The sequence below is a fragment of the Setaria viridis genome, chromosome 5, assembly GCF_005286985.2.
Source record: "Setaria viridis chromosome 5, Setaria_viridis_v4.0, whole genome shotgun sequence".
Taxonomy (NCBI): domain Eukaryota; kingdom Viridiplantae; phylum Streptophyta; class Magnoliopsida; order Poales; family Poaceae; genus Setaria; species Setaria viridis.
In genome coordinates this window covers 15714576-15733206 of record NC_048267.2, presented here as the reverse complement: position 1 = coordinate 15733206, position 18631 = coordinate 15714576, and the positions used below count along the sequence as shown (strand labels likewise).

At 43.4% G+C, this 18631-nt stretch overlaps 2 protein-coding genes, 1 long non-coding RNA gene and 1 other non-coding gene across 4 annotated transcripts; 1 reads left to right on the top strand and 3 right to left on the bottom strand.

Moving 5' to 3' along the window:
* Positions 1-1865: 1865 nt before the first annotated feature.
* Positions 1866-7359, bottom strand: LOC117856910 (uncharacterized). Its single transcript, XR_004640675.2, has 5 exons — positions 7226-7359; positions 5498-5591; positions 4328-4455; positions 3914-3965; positions 1866-2856 (listed from the first exon to the last, which is right to left on the bottom strand). It is a non-coding gene; the product is annotated as an uncharacterized lncRNA (long non-coding RNA).
* On the top strand, positions 7253-11493 carry LOC117856909 (CASP-like protein 1E1). Its single transcript, XM_034739344.2, has 2 exons — positions 7253-7789; positions 10887-11493. The coding sequence occupies exons 1-2, from the start codon at positions 7332-7334 to the stop codon at positions 11215-11217; spliced, it is 789 nt and encodes a 262-aa protein (XP_034595235.1). The 5' UTR covers positions 7253-7331; the 3' UTR covers positions 11218-11493.
* Positions 11494-11945: 452 nt separating this feature from the next.
* On the bottom strand, positions 11946-12026 carry TRNAL-AAG (transfer RNA leucine (anticodon AAG)). Its single transcript has one exon. It is a non-coding gene; the product is annotated as a tRNA-Leu (tRNA).
* A 161-nt stretch (positions 12027-12187) lies between these two features.
* Positions 12188-15133, bottom strand: LOC117856908 (hydroxyethylthiazole kinase). Its single transcript, XM_034739343.2, has 2 exons — positions 14610-15133; positions 12188-12822 (listed from the first exon to the last, which is right to left on the bottom strand). Exons 1-2 carry the CDS (start codon positions 15054-15056, stop codon positions 12430-12432), a joined length of 840 nt encoding a protein of 279 aa, XP_034595234.1. The 5' UTR covers positions 15057-15133; the 3' UTR covers positions 12188-12429.
* Between the last annotated feature and the right edge of the window lie 3498 nt (positions 15134-18631).

Genomic DNA, 18631 nt, shown 5'->3' with positions numbered 1-18631 from the left:
GGAAATCCATCTTCTGTGCCTGCATCCTTCTCCATACCTGATATGTGTCGATTTTCCTAAACCATTTCCCGATCATCATCTTCCTGCAGAATTGCATTATCCTTAACAACCTCATCCAGTAGAATTGCAATTTCCTTAACCCCATCATCCTACAGAATTGCATTTTTCTGAACCCCATTATCATGCATATTTTTATTTTCCTGAACCCTATCTTCGAATGTTTCTCCATGATGGATCCACCAAGTTTAGGTGCTTGCCATCCCAGTTCTAAGTAAGTGCATGTTCACCACTTCTACAATACATCTAGACTGATTCAGGCATCCACAACACGGGCATAGTATTTGTTCATCGTCAGAGTATCTACTCTTAACAAATTCCATGAAAACATTGCCCCCTTTCTCATACTCGGGAGTAAATAGTTGGCAACCGTGTATCCAATGTCTATCCATCTGCCAAATGCTCATTGTTTAGCTTTTGAATCAAGTAGCAGGTTGGAAGTGCCTTACATCAAAAGAGCTTAATGCGAAATGAAATTTTGGCGAATTCAACTCAAAATTACTAACTAGATTGACGTGTTGTAGCAGGGAGCTCCAGATTTGTATTACCGTAGGATTCAGCCACCGCGGGGACCTACAGATCTCCGCCGGAGTGCACCGTCCTGGCTACCTTCTCTCTGTTCTTCTTTTTCCCCTATCACGGGAGCGCGGCAGCGGTTAACTATTTTTTGGCTACAGCGCGGGCTTTTCTGCCACCAACTATCACACTCACCTGAAACTTACCTTACATGTGGGACTCGATTGCAGTAAAGACTTCCCATTTGATCGGTAATGGGTTCGACCCACAGGAGGAGCACGTTTTCCATTTTAATTTACCCCCCCTATATATCAGCTTAAACTTACATGTGGGACCCTGGTTGGTTCATGATGTTTTTGCGGACCTTATATCATCACAAAACCACCATGTAATAGCGAGTGACGATTTCTTTTTAGCTACAGTGGCAACTTTTATGATGTTCCGTAACTTTGTCACTAAATTTGCTCGGATGTGAAACTTTATGATATTTTTAGCTAGAAACATCATAGATCTATGACGAGAATAAATGTGTCATAAAATTTTCATCATAGATCGGCACATTTCTTGTAGTGTATGCAACCAAGAAGAAGAATTGGTTCCACACCTTGTTCTTTCATGCCCATTCTCATCTAAAGTCTGGGATAAGGTTAGTACATAGTCTGATGGAATGGTAGAGGTGCCTGCTCATGATATGTAAATTGAACACCGGTGGAAATCTCGCTTATCAACTTGCCAAAGAATCAAAGAAAACTGAAGGCTTCAATCTTGATCTATACCGCTTGGAACATATGGAAAGAGCAAAACCAACGGATTTTTTAGCAAAAGAGTATGCTACCGGCGCAGGTGCTAAACGAATTCAAGGCGGAGATGTTGTTATGATGGTTGGCTTGTGGAAGCCTAGAGCTTTTTTAGTTTTAATGTTAGAACTACATTTTATTGTTGAGTATGTGAGCGCTATAAGTAGGGTTGTAAACGAGCTGAGCTCGAGTGAGCTCATCACCTCAAGATTGAGCTTGTTAGAGCATTGAGTCCGAGCCGAGCCTTAAAACCATCCGAGCTTAGAACTAGGCTCAAGCTTGGCTCGTTTATGATTCGAGCTGATCTCGAGTCGAGCTTATAGCGAGTTGACCACAAGCAATTCACAAGCCTTGAGATTTATATCATTCATAAACAAAGTTCAGCAAAGTCTATATAGAAATTGGACTAGAGTCATTACATTACTTATAGACATTGAGATTTGCACAGTATAATTAGGCAAAAAAAATTAGAGTATATGTGTATATACACCTCATAGGTCATGGCCAATTGTAGTGCACGAGCTTACTCGAGCTTTTCGATCTAGAGCTCGAAAAGCTCATGAGCTTTGAGTTAGGTTTGAGCTTGGCTCGTTTAGAAATCGAGTCAATCTCGAACCAAGCCTAAAACAAGTCGAACACGATCGATTCACAAGCTTTGAGCTTTTTTGACACACCTAGCTATAAGTGCCTTTTTACATAATAGACTAATGTAGAAAACTCACCTGCTATTCTCCTTAAATGGCAGTGCAGTGCCCTGCAAGCTTTTGAACAAAATAATTTTTATGATAAAATAATTGGAAAATTCTCATTATATTGAAGTTTTCTGATTTTTGTTTACTTAAGATGGGAATTGCCATAGGTTTCTCAAATGCTGATAAATTAAATTCACAAGAGAAAGAGGTAAACCCGTTCGAAATTTGTGTTCCCTCGGTTCCAAATTGTAGGCCGTTTTGAGTTTCCTAGATTCATAGATATTATTATGTCTAGATAATACCTACAAAAACCAAAGGGACTCTCTACCTCCCGCTCGAGTGTTTTGGGAGGAACTGGCGCTCGAGTGCCGGAGTCCCCCAAAACACTCGATTTTTTCTGTGTTGTAGATAGAGTATTTTGGAATGTCCCAACACTCTAATTTTTTTTACCATTGGATTTGGATCAAGTGGCTATAACTAAAAGCTCCTAATGAGATTCAATTGCTATAATAATTTGAGCTTTAATAAGCTTTTTCATATATACCAAACAACAAGGTCAACAAAAAATACAAGATTTAGTGGTAACACAATAGAGTTTTGGACGGATTTATATTTGACATAATATTAAATAGATCAAGTCCTTACCTGAGCAAAAGAAGCATATATGCAGTCTTCAACTAGCTTGATGTAGCAAGCAACAGAACTACATATCACATGACAAGCCAAATAAAATCAAACTGATCCATTCAGTGCTGTCAACAAACAGTTCTTGAAATCTTTATAGCAGAAGACACCTGCAAATAAGAAAAAGATAAAAAAAATACATTATAGACTCACTGAATTTACATGTCATAGGCTATTGTAATATGAATAAAACTATCTTGTAACCTAGCCTACATGAGACAAATTAGCAACTTAGTTGCCAAAAATATGGTTAATCAATGCAGATAACCATAAATTATTAGGATCAGTTACACAGCGGACATACTATTATTAGCAAAAATAAATATATTTGTGTCCTAAACAAAATCAATTGATACCTACATATGGAGATTAACAAATGTGACCAAGATCAACCAATTAAAAAAAGGTATCTTCCATATTTAACAGATGAGAAAATAATTAGATATTATACTATAAATTCCAGATCAACAGAATAAGTTTCTGAGTGAGTAAAAATTGGGGTGAGTGAAAACCCTCAGATAACATCAAATGGAATAGATAAACAATATATCGAGCAGGAACCCAATTTTTTTTCTAAGAAAGCCAGATGCACAGATTAATTTTTGGAGTGAGTGAAAACCCTCGGATAGCATCAAATGGAACAGATTAATTAGAATTTTACTAAAGCTTCGAGAACTACATATAAATTGTTGGGTGAGTTGAAACACCCAGATAAGTTGATATGAAAGCAAATGATATAAGATATTTTAGTATGGTTACAGAGGACACTAGAGAGAGTTCTTCAGAGCAAAAACTATTTAACCAGGGCTAACTAAATCCCCATAAAAATCATATGTTTATATACACAATGAAACAACTGTATACATGAAGCAATCATTGAATTTACATCCCATCAGTTACTGTAAAAAAAATATTAAATGATTGTACAGTTAATCAAATCACCATCCATATGTGAAGATGTAAGTTGAATATATCAAAACTGCATCAGGTAAACTACCACAAGAAATCATTAACTTTACAGGTGCATTATGTTCAATATAGTTAGAGTATACTCCAGAATTAGTTGAACATAGTTATCTATATCTGAATGTGCAAAAGAAAATGTGCATATACACTACAAAATAGTTTGCAATAAATAGATTGAACATTAATATTTAGAACATACACCTTGGAATGCATACTTGCTGACTCGAACATGGTTGAAAAGCAAAGTCGTAACCTGTATAGAGAATAGCGTGAATAGGTTAAAAAATATTTTTATGACAATGAATAGTAGACAATCAGGTGAAATAATCTGATACAAATGAAAGTTCTAAAAAACAAGCATCCTAACGTTCAACAAAACATCCTAAGAAGAGAAATTTGTCAATAAACTGACATAATAGAATGAAAAGTATCCTAATAGGAGAAATTTATCGAAGATCAGAAGCAAAGCAGGCAATAAGAAGAGAAGCTCTAAGGGAGCACGTCTCCTCCTCCAAAAGGAAAATCTAAAAAGAAGAAACCACGATGAAGATCCAAGAAGACACAGGGCAGAGAGGGGAAAAAGGTCTCCATCAAAAGAGACCTAGGGCAAAATACCTCGTTTGATGTAAGAGTAGGGCACATTTTATTCCCATTGCTTTCTTCTATCAAAACACCATGGATCTCATAGATAACAAATATGGAATCAACTCATGTGGATCTATTGTGTGTGTACATATTCTTTTCTGCAAAACAACAAATATGGATTAAAACATACTAAACATCTGGAATCACTAGTTAAAACTAGCTAAGAAAATAAAACATTCTGCAATACATGAGCACAAAATTCTAGATCTATTCTAAGCTGCATGAAACTTAATTTGCCAACAATGCATGCATGCACCTTACTTAATTTAATAAAGATGATTGTACCATGCTGATTAAAATGAGCATCTCTGCGGTTCAAATTCTGAAAACCAACACTAAGAATAACTCTATACTAGTGCATATCTTGCAAGAGCATGATAGCATACATGAACTGCATGTCCATTAAACACATCCTGCTGAATCACCCAAAAAGAAAACTAAAAGCAGGACATAAAACTAGCCAGAGCATTAGATCAATGGAAATCACAAATAGATCATCAGCAACATTGGTTAAGATACTATTTTGCAGGATATTTGTCACCAAAGTAACCGAGGTGATGTTTCAATGATAAAAAAAACCATAAGTCGGAGGAGAAGAATTTAACATGATGTATAGTCAATATATGTTTTTACTAGGAGGATATAATGGGCTTTTGATAGAACATATAAGTAATTCACAATAAGAGCATCAAAATAGTTGTTACCATGTATAATTTACCAAATACATATCTATTATTTAAATTTACATTAGTTGGATCTAAAAATTACACTAGCAAATGTGATATAATTATAGTACTGGTGCTATGTATATTAAAACAAATCATAATCTGGTCTTGAATTTGCAGAGTGCAACAAGACCATACACATCCTTAGTTTTAGGAGATTTCAGAGCAAAAGTAAGGATAAAATAAGGATTACTAGCATTTCAAGCATATGATTCTAGGAGATTACCAGAAGAAGAGGACGACTTCATTTCAGCATGAAAATGACATGGGCAGAGTAAACATGAAATATCACAATAAGCACTTGAAAACTTTAGAAATAAAATGCAAAAACATCAATATTAAACAACATGGGGATAACATACAGACATCAGACTGAATTTCATTGTCAGAAGTAAGGCGTATCAGAAATAAATACTTGGTAACTGTGAACATTGTACATCCTCACTCCTCAGGGTCTTCAGATTCCCACTAGTTAAATCAACTACATGAGAAGAGTGTTTCCAGACCATCTGAAATTAAAAACAGCCCATTTAAACAAAATACATAACTAGGAATTGCATTTGGACATGTAATTGAAAATATCAAAAAGAGAATGCATGGGAAACTTAATCAGTTAAATAATACAAGAATCACAGCATAAGTTGTTGCATACAGCAGCCAAGGGTAGTATACTATACACCAATTTTGCAAGGAAAATGTATAATGCACCTTACTGCACAATATGTAAAGCAAAAAATAGAATGAACTATAACGACAAGTAACCTGATTAAAATGTCTATTAGCAAATACAAGTTAGGCAAAATCAAAGCATATAAAATTGCAATGATAGTTTTAAACGATAAAATCTTGAGGCATACAATAATTATTTCACACTGAATTTAAAAAATCATAGCATACGCACAATCACAAACCTAAGCATGTACCAACCAGTTATAAATCTACTTGACCCAAATCATTTCAGGCTTTTATAGCACACAGATCCAAAATCATCTACAAGCAAACGAATCAGCAAAGAGTACGCATCTAAACATCAAATCCTACATAAATGGAAAATTGTTGAATAACTAAACAAATTCAGTAGGCAAAACCCTCAAGATGATTAAGAGGGTGTTTGGATACGAGGTGCTAAACTTTAGCAGGGTCACATCGGATGTTCGGATGCTAATTAGAAGGACTAAACATGAGCGAATTATAAAACTAATTGCACAGATGGAGTCTAATTCGCAAGACGAATCTATTAAAGCTAATTAATCCATCATTAGCAAATGGTTACTGTAGCACCACATTATCAAATCATGGACTAATTAGGCTTAATAGATTCGTCTCGCGAATTAGACTCCATATGTGGAATTAGTTTTGTAATTAGACTATGTTTAATACTCCTAATTAGTATCCAAACATTCTATGTGACATGTGCTAAAGTTTAGCAGGGTGTATCCAAACACCCCCTAAATCATCAATCAAAAAATGACGCACCACCCCAAAGGGATAGCAAAAACATGTGAATCCACAACTGAAGAAATAGATCCATGAATCATGAGAGATGTTGCCTACCGAATCGACTCCTAACCACTGAACTTAACAAGAAGAACATCAAACTAATTCCTGACTGGGGTTCGAATCATCCACAAAACAGGTTCAAAATCCAGAACCCAAACTAAACAGAGCATGCGGAACTCATTTACTAGGCACGAATTGGGGAAACTCAACAAGGGAAATGAAAAATCGATCGAAATCGATAAACCCTAACACTATCACCTACCTGGGAGGAGAGCTCGAGAAAGAACAGGCTCGTAAGACAGAAATGAAAAGCGGAAGAGGAAAAGTTGTTGGCGAGGGATAAGAAATGGCTTCGGTTACCAAAAATTCAAAACACAGTCTCTATGACAAGCTGGCCCATTTGTCAACGAAAACAACAAACAAAGCAACTAACAGAAAACAATAAACAAAGCAACCAACAGAGCAGAACCGGGTACATCAGAGAGTAGATAAATCGAGTGCTGGCTGATCGGACAGGAGACAAAGAGTACTGGGATGAAATGCTCAAGCGTCGTATAGAATTCTCGAAACCAAGACGATCTACAATTTGAAATGAAGTAGGAAATAATTTGAAATGGAGTAGGAAAGAAATAAAGGAACCAACCCATCCAGCATCTCACTCTTTCATTTTGCGAAACCAGCGAGTGCGAACCGTGTCCATCGTGCCGAACCCCCCACCACCCTTTTCCGCCATAAATACCCCACGTACGATGCGACCAACCGTACCCAACAGCACTCCTCTACTACCTCGCCTTCCTCACCAGCCCACACCACGCTCCCCTGCCACAGACCGCGCGCACGCGCCTCGCCCCGCCCGCCTACCCAGGGCCGATCGAGCGAGGAGAACCGCCGGCCGGCCGGTCATGGAGACGTCGCGCGTGAAGCCCGGGTTCAACGGCGTGGCGGCCGGGGGCTTTGACGGCAGCAGCCGCCGGGCCGGCGGCTACATGGGCGGCGTGGTGAGCGCCCCCGCGGCTGGCGGCAGGGGAGCGCCGGTGGACGCGTGCGGCGTGGCGCTGCGCGCGTTCGTGCTGGCGGCGACGCTGGTGGCCGCGGTGGTGATGGGCGTGGACCGGCAGACGAGGACCATCCAGATCACGCTCGCCGACACGCTGCCGCCGCTGGAGGTGCCCGTCACCGCCAAGTGGTCCTACTCCTCCGCTTTCGTGTAAGTCTCGGAGCTCCCCGCTCGCTCGCTCTCTATCTCCACCGCTAGCTGCTTGCTCATCTCTTTGTCCTCGTAGCGCTATCTTGCTGGCTTTGGGGCCACACTCCTCAATTTCTTAAACTGCAGCTCGTCCGGTCGATCTTTTTTTATCTTTCCTTTTTTTTTCCTTTTATCCGGTTTAGAGTGTTTTTTTTATCGTCGTGATATGCAACCCCAGGCTAGCTAGCTAGTGACACACCCACTCATTATACAGGACAAGTTAAATTATTAAGAATGTAATTAAGGATGCCTCGTACTCGAAAATGCGTGGGTCGATAATTATTATGTAGTACGTCTTATCAATAATGTTACTCCTTTTCATCAGTATAGTAACCCAAAATTATTTCTGGTGCATGCACTTCCCCAATTTGAAACCAAATAGCTTGTCTCTGCCCCCCGCATATCCACATGTGAGTATGTCACACATCCTGCCACACTGCATCTGTCCGGTCTCTACGCTTGCTGCTGCTGCATTTAAATATACGTCGTCCTTCAATTCCTAGAGAAAGATCGAGATATACAACTACAATTATATAGATATAGAGAGAGACGTATATATGGGCGCAGTAGGTTCCAGATAAGAGCCAGTGCATATACTCCGCACACCAGCATAAGGGCTCGAGGACTTTCACCGCCGATCATGGTGTTCCATACGTGTCCTCCCCTATTTCTAGCATGCACGGGTACGTGCATATCTTCTTCTGAGAATACACATCCCGTCGACATCTCTAGCTAGCTACAGTACCTAGGGATGGACCAGGCGAGGAAGGAAGGAAGGAAGGAACAGACAAACAAAATGCTTTCGCGACGGCGATCGGCGCGCGAATGCGTGATCCAATTCCCATCCCCTGCTCGCCCACCGCCAGCCACTGGCCTAGCTCCACTCAAATTGTCGCTGGTCCTTTGATTCCACGTACGTGCAAAACAAGCGGAGAATAGATTGTTTCTCTTTCCCCTACCTAAAAAGAAACTTTGGTGTGTACTATACCACTTTGGTAGTGTAGATAAGGGTGCCGCGACAAAATTGAATTCTGAAACGTTACTTTATCCAGGCAACTGGATTTACTTGGTCGGAACATAAAGTAGGTTTGAATTTTGTATAAGCATTAGTTGGTTGGTAGAGAATGAAGCTAGATCGAGTAGCATGGTGTGTCACCAAGTACTAGTAGCCGTACATGGTTAATGTATTCCATTATTTGGAAATTTATCGTGATCCACTTTACTTAAATGAATCATAAAACATCGATTAAATCAGTATATAAGGATCTAGAGGCGGTAACAATCTTAGGCCTCGCGGAGTTGGTGGTGAAACTCTCTCGATCGGGCTAAGAGTTTGGTATAGACAGAGCTGAACTTATCAGTAGCGTGAGAGGTTACACTTATCTACCACTAGTCAATGGGCGCATGCGTACGTCATCCAGTCTCTCTAGATGGCCTAGCTAAAAATTAATATGACCACACTCTCCACCTATACGGAGTATGTGGCCAGCGAGCAATCTCGATGGCGGACGAGCGTATATGACCTGGCGAGCGACGGGGATGCGTGGCGCTTTCAGCGCACCACGTGGCTTGTCCGTACCATTATTGGCCCCAAGATATAGCCGTGAGCTGATGCGTGGTGATGGATGGATCCATCGATATCTCGCTCTCAACCCCGGCACCGACCCATCATCATCTGCGTGGGAACTAGGGGGCCTGGGGCCCCACGTGCAGTGGGTGATCCAGAACGAATTCCTGATGAGCTCCGAGCGACCACCGGTTCGGCCTTTACAAAAAGTTGGAAACGGATACGGCGGATCGGATAGAGATTTCACATTTGGGGATCGCTCTTGATGGGCCACCTCATTTCGGCCTTGTTTAGTTGCTCAACTTTGGGCAATCAAAATTCCTGTAGCAACACTGTAACGTTTCGTTTGTATTTGTAAATTATTGTTCAAATATTGACTAATTAGGCTCAAAAGATTCGTCTCGCAAAGTACAACAAAACTGTGCAATTAGTTTTTGATTTCGTCTACATTCAGTACTCCATGCATGTACTGCAAGTTTGATGTAATGGGGAATCTTCTTTTTGCATAGTGCCAAAGTTAGGATTTTGAAGTGAACTAAACATGGCCTTCGTTTCGATCAGCCGTGCGGTTGCGTGTGTGAGGAGGTGCTGCGGATCTGGGCTGGACTTGATCGATGGGCGATGCTCTGTTTCCTCCACCGGGTGCTATTAGCCGCGAAAACGAAAAGACCTCTCCGGCATCCCGCGCAAAGATCGATTAGCCACGATAGATCGAGGTGAAAACGGTGAAAACCGAGATGTGCACGCAAAGGAGGGTCTGTTTGGTACTTATTTTTACGGAAGCTGATTTTTTATAGCTGATTCTTTGGTACAAGTGATTCTGGCTGAAAGTGATTTTATTTGATTCTCTAACATAAACTTTTAAAATTTGGATAGAGAATTACTCCACAAAATTAGAAGAAGTTACCTTTTCAACTCCCAACGTGTTTGTTCATTTTAGAGAATCAATTCACAGAATCAGTAGAGAATCACTTCTCTCCGAAAAATCTTTTAGAGAATCAATTCACAGAATCAGTAGAGAATCACTTCTCTCCGAAAAATTATTTGGTAGAGCTCCTGCTGGATTCAGCAGAGAATCAGCTCTGAAAGATCTGTCGAACGCACCCGAAGATAATAATGCATCAGATGCCACGACTAGCAACGACTAGAATGTGGGACAAATATTTGAAAGTTCACTCGGATTAGCAGGGGATCTGCTAAAGAAACACTAGCTGATTCAGGGAATCGTGACGGTTCAGATAAATGTCGATCGAGTCTGAAACCGAGATAGATCTACCACGATCGATACAACGAATGCATCTCTCGTTTTCGTGAAAAACAGAAAAACATCTCTCGTTTTCACTCACCAGTCACAGCCAGCGACAGTACAAGCACCTTTACTTTTTTTTTTCATTTTTCTTGATGACGGAATTCACCTGAACTCAGTGAACACACAACAGAGGACTGATGCCACGCGCGCGGTTCCTGCACGCACACATACCATATATGCAGGTACTTCGTGGTGGCGAACGCGATGGTGTGCGTCTTCTCGGCGTTGGCGCTGGCGACGTGCCGGCGGCGCGGCGCGGTGGTGCCGGTGATGGTGGGGGACCTGCTGGCGCTGGCGCTGCTCTTCTCGGCGGTGGGGGCGGCCGCGGAGTTCGGCATCCTCGGGGAGCGCGGCAACTCGCACGTGCGCTGGGCCAAGGTCTGCAACGTCTACGGCGCCTTCTGCGAGCGCGCCATGGCCGCCGTCATCGTCTCCCTGCTCGCCGCCTTCGCCAACCTTGTCATGCTCATGCTCACCATTCTCACCATCCACAAGAGCTCCTCCTACTATTAGGAGAAAGGGATCATATCATATATATGTTGACGTGGAGCTTGCTGATGCAGCTGGTGATCGACTCAAGATATACTAGCTGCCAATTATATTGGAGGCGGTAATTAGATGGACACAGATTATATCAGCTTGGAACTTTCGAGGCAAGTCATCGATCAGTAGTAGTAATAACTAGATAGCAAGATGTATGCGAATCATAACCGTTTTGTCACTGGCAATGCTTCTGAATTTGTAGAGTTGGAAGGAACATCATGCTAAGCTTGACTTCATTCGATCTCAGCCCATTCCTGTCCTAGTTGGGCTGGGCCCGGCATGCGTTCTACTAAGCCCTGTTTCAGATGATTTCTTGTTCACCGAACTATAACGAAGTACGCAGAGAAATAGAGGTTCGGTTGTGATGGCTGTGGCTATGCTGAAGCTGAAGCTGCTGCAGCTACTACAGCACTTGTAGCCAGCTGCCAGAAGCTCCAGCCATATTCATTCAGTGATGCAGCTTGCTATAGACCTGCAGCCGAACAGCTAAGCTGTACAGCTGCAGCTGATGCCACAGACGCAATAATTGCCGCAACGTTCGTTCAAAAAAAATTGCCGCAGCATTCGTTCAAAAAAAAAAGTTCGCCGCAAGCAAAACGCTGAAGGAAACATGGCTAGGGAAAAGACGGGATTCCACATTTGCGTGGGAATACCGGAATATACAACCAAAATCAGCAAGGAAAAATAAAAAAATAATGTGTTGAGAGTGGGATTTGAACCCACGCCCTTTCGGACCAGAACCTTAATCTGGCGCCTTAGACCAACTCGGCCATCTCAACAATGTTGTTTGTAGCCTGTTACAGACACTTATTTAATTAACTGTCGCCCACTCCAACAGGCTTAAAGGCAAGCGACAAGCAAACAAAACACACATCCGGTGATACATTTTCGTTTTTGACTTGTCAAGAACAAACTTCCTCACATACCAACAGCAACAAACAAACAGAACAGCATCCAGTGATATTGTATTCTACTAAAACCCTGCAGCTGAAGCACGAAATACAGTCCCGATCACAAGAGTGTTTATATGGTTTACATGGACGAGCAACGAGCCAACGACCAATTGACCGATTTGCTTCATATCACGGATTCATGGTTTGTGAAGACAGAAATCAAACTCAACCTGCTCATTATTCCAACAACTCTGCGTTTACCTAGTGGTGGCCATGGCAGGCGTGTATATCATGGTCGTAGAGCAATCTTGACTCGAGAGGTAACTGTTTCCTCATCGAGGCAGTAGAGAGTGTCAATGAGGTGCATCCTGAGAGAGGCAGGGCCCTTGGATGACTCCATCCCGATCTCTCCCGCCAGGCCAAAGATGGCAAGAGCGCATGCTGCCGCAACAAGAGCATCTGAAGGTTCGATGGCAACAAAAGCTGCAATGAGGGCGGTCACGGCGCACCCTGTTGCTGTGATCTTCTGCATCATGGGTACACCGTTACTTGCTCCGACAACCTGCTCCCCGTTGGTGATGAAATCAACAGCTCCAGATACCGCAACGACAGAACCGCTGGACAGTGCTAATGCTTTTGCTGCGTCAAGGGCGTCCACAGACTCATGTGAACTGTCGGCGCCCTGCAATTTGATCTGATCAGAAATTGATTCCGATGGCAACAAGATGGAAAAAAATATACTGGTAATGGTATGTGCGTTGCTAATCTGCACATAACAGAGTGAAGGATCTACATATATTCCTGGGATCCTAAAAAGGTCTAAACTAAGGGGGCGTTTGGATCCAAAGGATTCTATAATCCAGAATTAAAAAAATCAAAATCTGAACCAAACAAACTAGATTGTGGTGTAGGATTCTAGAATCTCCACCCATAATCCATATCTCCTCTTCCCTAGCTTTTTTTGGGATTCTTGGATGACAAATTACGATTTTGCCACCTCCAACTTTTAGAAAGGTGAATGAGCCAAGGGTATTGTAGTCATTTTACCTTTCTAACCCACCCACTATCGAGATTATAATCTGAGAATCCAAACAAACTAGCTTTTTATTATTTTGAATTCAGATTGGATAATCACTTTCTCCTTTCTAGATTGGTCAAGGTAGGATTTAGAAATGATACTTCATAACATTTATCAGACTACACAAGTACACATGTTTAGCAATTAGCATAGGCCACTTCAGATAGCATTCTGAATGTGAAAAGTGAAAAACAACGAATAAACAACCATGTGGATAAGATCAGCCAATGGAACAGTAGGAGAGGAGCAACGGTTTATAGTTCCGTCTTTTTTGTTTTTTAGCCATTTTTGCGAAAGATTCTCACAAATACGCCCCTGGCGGAACCAATTTCAAAAATGGACCCTTAGCTTGGCGCCAAGGTCCATGCGCAGCTGCTAACGCGGATGCCGACGTGGCGCCATCCATGATGGCGCCAAGCCTTGGCGCCGTGGATCTTGGCGCCAAGCAATTTACCCCATGCCTCCTGGCGTTTCGAACGAAACAAGTATAATTATTCCGAGAAGTGTGCAACAAACTACGCTCTAGTTCAACTGGTTAGGACGTGGGCTTCTTATCCCAAAGACCTGAAAATAAAATGTAGAAAAAAAGATTCAACATAAGGTTTGAACTCAGGTCTTTGGGATAAGAAGCCCACGTCCTAACCAGTTGAACTAGAGCATAGTTTGTTGCACACTCTTCGGAATAATTATACTTGTTTCGTTCGAAACGCAAGGAGGCATGGGGTAAATTGCTCGGCGCCAAAGCCTACGGCGTCAAGCTTGGGGCCAAGATCCACGGCGCCATGGTTTGGCACCATCATGGATGGCGCCAAGCCCCCGCCACATCGACATCCGCGTCAGCAGCTGCACATGGACCTTGGCGCCAGGATGGCTGGCGCCGAGACGTGTAAGCTTGGCGCCAGCGTGGATGGCGCCAAGCTAAGGGTCCATTTTTGGAATTGGTTCCGTCAGGGGCGTATTTGTGAGAATCTTTCGCAAAAAAGGCTAAAAAACAAAAAAGCCTGTTTATAGTTCTATATTTTGGGAACGTGATGAATAAGCAAGAGTCCAATTCATTTCAGTTAACTACTGTTTACTGACTATCCTAGTCCCAGACAGTGGCATTCACAAGCAAGCAAGCAAGCAATCCATCCATCTAACTCAGCTGGGATTTTTCTTCCTCCATGCTTGGATTTGGATTATAATGGATCAAATAAAAACAGAGAAAAGGAGCGCAGTAACAAAGTTTATGCAGGGTTTTAACTCTAAAAGTTGCAGCGAGATTTATTTCAGTTAATTCCATTTCAAAAAAAAGATTTATTTCAGCTAATGTACTCCCCATCTTTCTCTTATCATTGATTGGATACTGAACTGAAGAAAGAACAGAAGAATGGTACGAATAGAGAAGGTACCTTGAAGTTGGACGAGGCGGCTACCGAGCAGTCGGCGACCGCGAGGATCTCGGAGGCGTTCCCCCTGACGACGGCGGGGCGGAGCGCGAGGAGCTCGAGGCAGGCCTCCATCCGGAACCCGGAGGCGGCGGCGGCGACGGGGTCGAGCACCCAGGGCCGGCCGGACGAGGCCGCGGCGCGCATCGAGGGGAGCCAGTCCTCGGAGAGCGTGCCGACGTTGACGTACACGGCGTCGCAGCGCGGGGTGAAGTCGGGCACCTCGCGGAGGGAGTGGACCATCGCCGGGGACGCCCCCGCGGCAAGGAGCGCGTTGGCGGCGATGTCCATGGAGACGAGGTTGGTGATGCACTGCACCAGCGGCGCCCGCGCGCGGACGGCCGAGAGGAGCGACCACGCGCGGCGGCCCCACCACGCTGGGTCCCTCTCCGCCTTCGCGGCGTCGTCCATGGCGGCGGTCGCCGGCGGCAAGGGAGGCCGTTTTGTTTTGTTTTTTCTCGCTTTCGATTTCGGGCGGATCGGGAAGACCGAAGATACTCGTACAAAGGACGGTGGACGCGCGCGGGCCGCGCGTTGAAATCCGGGACCTGGCTTGGCCGCTGGCGCTAGGTGATCCGTCCGATCGTCTCACTCCTCGGCAGTACTAAGTATTCCCTCCGTTCCGAATCGCAGTTCGTTCCAACTTTTTTTTTCAAATCTTTTTATATTTGATCAAAATTATAGAGAATATTATAAAATTTTTAGCACCAAATAAATATATATTTAATAAAGAATCTAATAATATTTATTTTGTATATTATATAAATTTGGTTAAATTTGAAATGTTTTAACTTTACATGAAAGTTGTAATGACTTCTAATTTGGAACAGAGGGAATATTCACTAAGCTGACCTTCATTATCTACCCCAACGTCTTGCAATAATGTTAGTGTCGGATTCAGTGACCGGCAGTCCACCAGGGTTACCCAGGCAGTAGATTTGTAGGCGGGGAAATCGTGAGACCAAGAACTCGAGTGGTAACATAGGGGCGCAAGGTTTAGACAGGTTCGAACATCCGAAGAGTAATACCCTTACGTCATGTGGATTGATTGCTCATCGCACGTGGGATGAGTTACCCTCGGGAGCACCCCTACTTGCCTTATATAGGCTGACAGCCTAGGGTTACAATCGGATAGGATCTAATCCTAGTCGGTTATTACATGGAAAGCAATCTGAGTCGGTTTACAACAAGTATCCCATAATATCCGGGTAGAGTCCATTCGTTCGGCCTCCAGACTTGTGCTCCACATATCTTTATACCTTGACCTACATGGCATGGTCAGGCGGGCCCACTTGTCAGGGCCGACCAGTATCTTGGTCGGTGGGGATCCATGGGTACCCTTATCCACAGTTAGGATTTTCCACTTTCACATACAACAAACATATTTATTCTTTCAATTAACTTATATTAGGCTAAAATTGTGCTACTATTCACTTTGCCTACAATCATGCATTTGATCTTAGCTTGTAGAAGCACTTATGCTCACAGAAGTAGTACCATTTTTGATAGGCTCTTGGCAATATTCTCGAAATAAACTTTGAATCAAACTTTGAATCAGGATTTTTCATTGAGTTTTATGTTTCTTATAATAATACTGAAAGTACGAGAGTACGAGGTTATGAGAGCGTTATACCATTTCATGATAGGCTCTTGGCAATGTTCTCGAAATAAACTTTGAATCAAAATTTTTCATTGAGTTATATGTTTCTTATAATAATACTAAAAGTATGAGAGTACGAGGTTATAAGAGCGTCTTCAGCGTATCCCCGTTCCCAATCCAACCATCATGTTAGGAGAATTGATGAAAAAATAGTGCACATGCATACTCCCTTACATTTTTCTTTTCCCAATAATTATCGGGACAAACTAATAATTCACCTCAACTCTCTCTAAATAGAAGAGAAGTTGTGACTCTCCCAATATGATAGTTGGATTGGAATGGGATTATTAGAAGACTGCAAAAGCAACTCTTCCAATGACAATCAAATGAATATTAGGATATTCTTACTAACTAGTTATTTAAAAATATTTATTGGGGGATGGCTGGAGATGCTCTAATATGATTTCTCAAAATAGTATTAACATACTATGATGCACTTGCTTGGGGAGAGGTGGATAAACTTGAAGTCGAACTTCCTCGCGTCCTTGGTGAAACACCCGGGTTCTCTAGTGATGTGAGGCTTGGGTTGGGGATTTCTTGAGGTTCTTTTCCTTCCTCTATTTTAGGCCCTGTTTGGAGTCGCTTATTTCCCGCTTATTGGTGAAAATAAGCGATAAGCCCACCCAAACGCCTCGCTTATTCCCCGCTTATCACGTAAGCCGCTTAGGGGAAAATCTGAAATTGAACTAGGACCGGGCTTATCTCCTACGCGGGTCTGGAGACGCTTCTCCCGCAAGCGGAGCTTATTTTCCCCCGGTACCCTCGCGCAACGCCTCCAGGCGACCGCCGCCGCTCCTCCCGCAACCGCCGCCGCTCCAGATCCCGCCGCCGCCGCTCCAGATCCCGCCGCCGCCGCTCGGGTCGCCCGGCCCGCCTCCCTACCTCCGCCGGCCGCCCCTGCCAGGCCCCTGCCGCGGGCCTGGGCGCCGCCCCCGCCGCGGGCCGCCTGGTCGCCGACCCCGCCGCCGGACGTCCCCGCCTGGGCGCCGCGTCCGCCGCTCCGCCGCCTGGGATCCGGCCCCGCGCGCCGGACTGTCCTGCCGCCTGGGCGCCGCCCCGCCGCCGGACGCCCCCGCCGGCTGGGTGCCGCCCCGCCGCCGGACACCGCCCCCGCCGCCGGACGCCAGAGCCGCCTGCGACACGGCCGCTGCTGTGCGTGCGCCTCCTAGCTGGGAGTGCAGGAATGTGGTTTGATCTTTAACATGTGACGTTGATGATCTCTTTATCACACAAGTTACTGAATGGTACAACTAAATCTGGTAAACACAAATATACTTGTGCGCAGTGTTGTTAGTCCCAATTGTTACTGTATGAAACTTGATTGGAAGGTGCTGATCTCTGGGGGTAGGGGCATTCAGGTCAATTTACCAACCTGGACAGACAATCGACCCAAAATAATCAGGATTGCCAAACACCCTGCTTATTCAGACAACAGCTTATCCAGGCAGCAGGCTTATCAGATAAGCTTGCTTGTCAGATAAGCGAGTTCCAGAAAAGCGACTCCAAACAGGACCTTAGTTCTTTGCTTAGGGTTGAGAGAGGTACTGAGATGAGAGTGAGCCCCGTTTAGGTGGGCTTAGGTGGGCTGATTGAACGGCTCGTACAAAGGGCTAGGACCATGAAAGCCCTCTTAAAATTTAAAATTTCAACCAGGGATGCATTTATGTAAAGAGCTAGGGGTTGAAGAAGATGAGCCTAGCGGGCCCCTGCGCTTTGGTTCTGGATCCGCCAGTGGAGCTAAGGTATATTTCATCTCTTTTTTTTCTGGATCTGCCAGGGGAGCTAAGGTATATTTCATCTTTTTTTTCTATGAGTATTTTATAGATCTTATGATTTACAACTAGCAAAACCTTGAGAAAAAGGTGATTTAGTGAACAATGCAAGACCCTCTGTTTGTAATGTCAAATACATTGGCTTTAGAATCAATGAATACTTTTCTTTTTTTCATTTGGCCTTTGTCCCTTTCTGTGTCGCCATAGTGGAACTCCGAAGATCAATTTGTTATGTAGACTTATTATGTGCGATGATGATAAGCTAAAGTGGAGAAACGTGATTAGACTAAGGGAATGAGGGGAGAATGGAAGGTGAGATTGTAGTCCACCAAAGTAGTGGATGGTAGTCAATGGTAGATAGAGAGAGGTAGAAGAAAAGGTGAAGTTGCACCTCCAACAAACAATCGTATCGTGGCAAACTTCAATACCATGCTGTGTAGTCTAGTGTGGTTCTATTACAATAAGGGCCCGTTTGTTTCGCAGGAATTGAAACCCATTCTAGGAATTACATTCTAGACATTGAATTCCATAAAAAATGAATTACTCAGAATTTC

Coding starts and splice junctions, on each gene's coding strand:
- LOC117856909 (XM_034739344.2), top strand. CDS start 7,332: ATGCGACCAACCGTACCCAACAGCACTCCTCTACTACCTCGCCTTCCT. Junction 7,790..10,886: donor TCCTACTCCTCCGCTTTCGT/GTAAGTCTCGGA, acceptor CCATATATGCAG/GTACTTCGTGGTGGCGAACG.
- LOC117856908 (XM_034739343.2), bottom strand. CDS start 15,056: ATGGACGACGCCGCGAAGGCGGAGAGGGACCCAGCGTGGTGGGGCCGC. Junction 12,823..14,609: donor CCGCCTCGTCCAACTTCAAG/GTACCTTCTCTA, acceptor ATCAAATTGCAG/GGCGCCGACAGTTCACATGA.